Consider the following 6,036-nt stretch of genomic DNA (forward strand, 5'->3'; position numbering starts at 1 on the left):
CGTAGGTACCAGGAGCTTGTCTCCTCCCCTGTGAGTTAACCCCACCCTCTTTTTTATCCTCTGGGCTATTTTGGGCAGGCAGCGAGAACTGCAGCTCTGACAGATGAGGATACTGTACCAGAGCACAGCAGCACTTGTTGCTCTGAAGAACTACACGGCCGTAACAGGGACTGCTCTGCTGCCTGCCTTTTTTTTATGATTATTATTTATTTATTAACCTGAAAACTTGTTTTCTCCTCTGGTTTCGAGCTTTGCCATTACAAATGATGTTTTAAAAGCTTTGTGAGAGCTGTTTGGAAGGGAAACCTACCAGCTGTGCAGTTGAAACCTCCTTTTGCCACTTAATAGCGGGAGATCAGCTGGTAGCCTTGGGGGTGAAAAATGACAGACTCTGTTCCTGCTAATGGGGAAGGAAAGGACCCTGAAATCGAGCTCTTTGTGAAGGTAAGTTGCACTGTGAACTGGACACTGGTGTGACTCTCGGATCAGCTCAGCTTCTACTGAATAATCAAACTTTAATTTTCTGGCACTGAGCGGAAGCGGTGCTTTGACAGCCTGTTATCTCTTGCACGCACATTCACACTGCTTTCTTCTTTGTGACATTAGAATTAGGTAATGTTGCGGAGGGAGAGTCAGGGTTCCTGTATTTTATTGTTATTTCTCTCCTCGTGAGTTTGTCCTCTTTTCTTAGCCTGCTGCCTGCAATGTACTGTGTCCTAACTTCAGACTTTAGGCTTCAGACTTTAGGCTTTTCACTAAGAATCCTGACTTCCTTCTCCATTTTTGGGAAGAGAGCATGAAGAGCTGAGGGGTACCATGATTTGGTACCTTGGCAGAGGCTATCAGGTCTGAAACACTGACGGATCATAAAACAAAAAGGATTGAGTTAAGCTGGCAGTCTTCTGATTATTTCCTGCAATACTTTGTTTTTCTAAAAAAAAAGAAAACTAAATCAGTTTTTACTCTCAGTTTCCTCAGCCTGAAGCTCATTCTGATTTTATACAAGGGTGACTGAGAACAGAAACTGATTTAATGAAAATATAGAAAAATAAGTACACCTGTTACATGGTAGGATTTCAGAATGTTTCAAATTGGACACATCTGTTGGTCTTGAGCTATGAAAATCCTACCATTAAAATCAGTGGCACAGTTCAAACCCATTACACATACAACCTTATTAATAGCAAACTTCATGCAAACTCTGTCCCCGTGAAGAGCTCAGATTTTTTGACGTTCAGAGCCTGTTTCAAAGCCTTTACGTACGTCGAGGCTGAAATCCACTATGCCCATATAAAATGCAGGTGTTTGGTCTCTCCGAGCCTAAACCATCCCTGTAAATAATTAGGATTATTATTAATGTATGGGAGTTACACCAGACCCTTTGCAAACAGAGTACTGAATGATTGGGAAAGCAAATTCCAACCCCTCCTTTCTGTCAAGTTCAGGGTATATAATGGCTTTGTACTCCCTGGTGGATATTTTGGGCTCCAAGTTGAAATGTCAGCCACATCCATGATGTGTATGCATGGCCTCTTCACACATCTTCCAAAACCAGTCAGTTCAGGTGCAGCCTTTCTGACTGAGCCAGCATCGAGGTCTTTTTCCCTAGAAAACAGATTTTACAAGAATTTCTGGTTCATAAATGCCCAGTAGATCCTTTGTGCGGAGCTTAATGTACTAAAATGGACCTGCATGGGTCCATACATCCAGATACGCTTCCTCTTACAAGTTGTTTTACCGAAGGGAGTTTAATGGAGATGTTTGTGGGCTAAAAAATATGTCAGTGGGATTGTTTGGCACTCTGTCATCACAAATGTATTCTGGAATGCAAACCTTTAGCCACTCATTTATTTTAGTGCCCACACGATTTTATTGAGGCTGATAGGGATGTTTGTGATATATGGTTCTTTGACTGCATCAGCTGTTAAAGTGAAGGTCATTGCCTGGATTCATTGTGTGAAGTTCTGGATCCATAAGTTACTGGAAAAAATTTGCACTGCATTCAACTGAGCCATGCCATCACCTGAAGATTCATAACTCCAGAAATAACAGTTTTAGTAATGTGACTTCCTGCATAATGCATGTTACAGGATTGCATAGAGACTCTCACATAAAACTCAGAAGTTGCAGAGCTGGAGCAAGAGAATTAATTGGTGTCTTCCTGGAGACTTTCCATTTAGGTTGAAAAATTGTAATTCTTGAGGTTTTGGAAAGGTGCCATTAATTTCATTAAAAGTCTAAAAAGTTGTATAGTGAAGCATGTAACCAGAGTATTAAATTATACAGCTCAGAAGTTGAAAATAAAAAAAGAGAAGAACATCCAAACAAGAGATGAGCTAAAAGCTGAAAAATAGGAGCATAGAAGAGAAATATGAACAGGTGAAAACTTTTCTGGAGCTTGAAATTTAAAAGAATAGGATATTAGTAAGGGGAGATGAACAGGAAGGCTGATCCAGGAGAGAATCTGCAAAGGAGAATGCGCTTACTCTGTCTGTTTTAAGGCTGGAAAGAAGAACACAAAAGTGGCAACTTCTGGGTGAGTATGAAATACTGGGACAAGTGACAAACATAAATATACTGGACCACACTTGAGGCAAGTTCTAATAGGTGTTGGGGTCAATGAGCATTTCATCATTTGATTTTTGTGGAGCTAATACTTCACTCGAGGAGAAGAGTTCTGTCCTGCCTCCTTGGATGAACACACAGCCAGAAAATGCAGAGATCAGTGGGAAAAATGTAGGGCAGTAGATGTGGCCTGGAGAAAACTGTATCTTCCACGAGCACAAATAAACCAGAAAGGGCTGTTTTTCACCAGCCATAGAGTCTCTAATAAAAGCAGTTTCTGTCTCAGGTTAAAAAAAGAAAGGTGTTACACAATTGCTCTGTTTCCTTTTTCTATTTAACAACCAGGAGAGCAGGAGCCTTAGAAAGACAAGTAGGGAGACGGTTGTAAAGAAAAGAGCCGTGCTGTAACCGAATGCAGGTTAGCTCTCTCCTGAGCTATGCAGGCAGGCCGGGCACCACCAGGACGCGGCTAGCTCAGCCGCGATGGCAGAGGCAGGTTAAGCGGCTATCACACCTGTTACCGTCCCCGTTGATTTTCCTCTTTTCCTAACGGTGCCCTAACCTGGATCTGTGAGGGTTGGGTTTTTTTTTTTGTGAAGGAGTGTTTGTCCTTGCAAAATGCTTATTTGAGAGTAAACCCCCCCAAACCTGGAGTAGGACACAAGCAGGCTGATGGTGAGAACGGGCAGTGCTGAGAAGTGGTGAGGTCCGCTGGGGAGATGGTGCCGCCCTAATTAGACCTGCAGTTTGTGTAAGCAGGACTTTTACGAACACTGAAACTCTCCGGCAGCAATTCCCCCTCTAAACTTGCTTGACGAGGAATTGGAAGGGCCTGCCAGAAAAAAAAGGCCTGATGTGTGGTAGCGCGAGACGCTGGCAGCAGCAGCTTTGGGGAAATGAGCATCGGGAGGTAGTGCTTGCTCTGTGCTTAACCCAGCTTGTTGTCACTCAGGTTAATTTTAATTCTTTGAGTGCTGGAGAGGCAAAGTGCTTCTGTATAAATGACACCCTGATGGAAGGTATATTTAGCTTTTTCTGGCAGCCTCGCACCTGTATACTTGAACATAATGACTAAACTGAAATGGTGCCCTTTTTTCATACAGACTATTAAAATCCATATGGGAGGATCACAGAACTTTTATGGCTTCTTTCCTTTTGCAGTGGAAGTAGGTGTTTGGATGTACATTCCTTGCATTTCAGAATTAGAGTAGTGCCTAATATCTAGAAAGTTAATTTGAAGGGAGATACGTTGTATACATGGAAAACAAAACATGATACAAACAAGACTTGAGACTACAACTGTCTATTTGCATTGGTCAGGATGAGCGCCGTCTAGAAAGCAAACAAACTATAGGAATGGTCCAAAGTACATTTGATTTAGAAATGTTCCTGCTTTGGAAATACTCTATAACAGGATATATAATAATCCATGATTCTGACAATCTAAAGATGGCAGTATCATCATGGTAGTAGGAGAATGCATAGTGAGCTGGCAGACAGTCATTTCTGCAAGGAGTCATTGTGGTATTGAGTGATTAATATTCTGGATATGTTCGTCAGCTCAGGTGTGCAAGAGCTTTTGCTTGAAGGTGTAAGGCGCTATTTCACAAAGTGTTCAACCGCAGTCATGGTGAACACCCGTCTAGAGAAAACATGCAGGTGCTTGCAAGCGTAAGAAGCAAGAGAGACCTCTCAAAGGCCGTGATCTTCCACACTCACCCATTCAGACATTGAACATATTCCCGCCTGCCAGCTGAAGGCATAAAGGCATAAAATGCACCGAACACTCTCAGCCTGTTCCTCCCAGTAGGAGCTGAGCGTTGTCCGTGACCAGGCACAGTGACGGGGTATTTGCAATGTCTCGGGGATACAGTACCAGCCAAGGCAAGGTTCAAGGACTAACAGCATCAAAGTATTTGCAGGGCCCCTTACAGTCAGTTCTTGTTAGAGGATTATCACAAAGAGAAGAGGTTAGTCCTGGTACACTCATGGTCTCCTGCAGCAAACAGACGTGCAAGGAACCTGTGAGCCCTCTGTCATCTCCAACGGTTTCGTTTTGGAGAGTTTTTGGTGTCTGTTAGGAGTATGTTTAAAAGCGATGGCAAGACTTGGCACCAAACTTACTATCCCTGAATGAACTGGTCAGTCAGAGGGCCTGGCTGTCCAGGACAAAGCAGTCATCCTGCTGATCTAGTGTGCTCCGTCAAAAGCCCAGGAGTCGCTGCTCTCGGGGGGGTGTAGCTGCCCTTGTCCTCTCCTTTGGACAGAATTATTCCAGAAATTATCCCAGGGAGGTGCAAGATTTTTATGCACTCTGGGATTTCTTTTTGTGCATTTTCTGGATTATTTTTTTTTTAAAGTTATCTCTGCTGAAGGGTGATTTCATACTAACCCTGGTTTGGATTTTGGTGAACTGCTGCGATGTAGCCTTAAAGGAAGATATAAATAAAAATGTTACTCCTGGTACAAACAGTCATTCCCTGCTATTAAGGCTTTTGTGGTTTTAAGGTAAGAGAGTCACTCTGATAAGAAAACTGATTTCAGTTTCAGAATTTTGGGGTTATCAAAAAAAAATAATGGCTTTACAAACTGGGAGAGAGAACTTGACAGGAACCTTTTAACCCATTATAACAATACAGGCTCTGTAATTTACTCGATTTGCAGGCTGCCCTTGAGAAGTATTTTGGTGATGAGTAGAAATCACAATCGGATCTGGAAGGTACAAAGTTGAGAACTTCTTGAGAAGCGTGGGTATTTTACTGGGTGTTACAAACTCAGCTTCTGGCTTCCATGCAAAATCGTTCCTATGTTCAGCAGAGCTTTCTAGGTAAAGAGGAAATAATAAAGAGAGATAAGCACAAGGAAGAATAATGATACTGAAACATCTGTTTCAACCTGTCTGGTGCTCCAAGACAGACAATAACATTTTTTTGAATCCTTGGTCATGTGGTTGGCCAAGCCTTTCACGTTTCGAGAGAGACGTAGACACCCTACAAAGCAGACAAACACAGTGAGTGCAGTCTCCGACACTTTTCAGCTGTCACCCTGGCAGTGGTGTGAGCATGGGGTTTTATTATGGATCTTGAAATCTTCATCCATTCGGAGCTGTCGAGCAGATGATGGGCACAATGGTTCATGTCTCTTCCAAACTTATTTTGGTGAAGCAGTGTATGATCAGCAGCCTAGGTCTCCTCTTCTAGTGTACCGGCCTTGTGCATTGGTATTAAGGTTACCAAATTTACAAGGTTTACCAGAGTCCAGACACCAGCATATATACTGGGAGGAAAATAGTCTTACTAGGTTGGTTTAAACATCTGTAAACGTGTTTCATAAGCTCCATGCAAGGGGACTCGGACATTTCAGTGTAATTCTGGCTCAGTTCCGATCTTGCTTAGACCTTTTCGAATCAGGAGTGACTGGGTTGGAGCCCATAGAGTTTATATATATATAAAATGGACACAAGAAGAGCGT

At 42.6% G+C, this 6,036-nt stretch overlaps 1 protein-coding gene across 2 annotated transcripts in view; it reads left to right on the forward strand.

Moving 5' to 3' along the window:
• CLIC5 (chloride intracellular channel 5) overlaps window positions 1-6,036 on the forward strand; it is a 76,965-nt gene that overhangs the window by 21,828 nt on the left and 49,101 nt on the right. Inside the window, exon 1 of one of the 2 annotated variants that reach the window (XM_009319681.1) lies at window positions 90-444. The exons of the other annotated variant lie outside the window; for it this stretch is intronic. Within the exon in view, the coding sequence (XP_009317956.1) occupies window positions 382-444 (63 nt within the window). The 5' untranslated portion in view covers window positions 90-381. Of the gene's footprint in view, window positions 1-89; window positions 445-6,036 lie in introns of those variants that run through there. 2 annotated transcript variants of the gene reach the window in all.

This window comes from Pygoscelis adeliae, unplaced genomic scaffold (assembly GCF_000699105.1).
Source record: "Pygoscelis adeliae isolate BGI_AS28 unplaced genomic scaffold, ASM69910v1 Scaffold121, whole genome shotgun sequence".
Lineage (NCBI taxonomy): Eukaryota > Metazoa > Chordata > Aves > Sphenisciformes > Spheniscidae > Pygoscelis > Pygoscelis adeliae.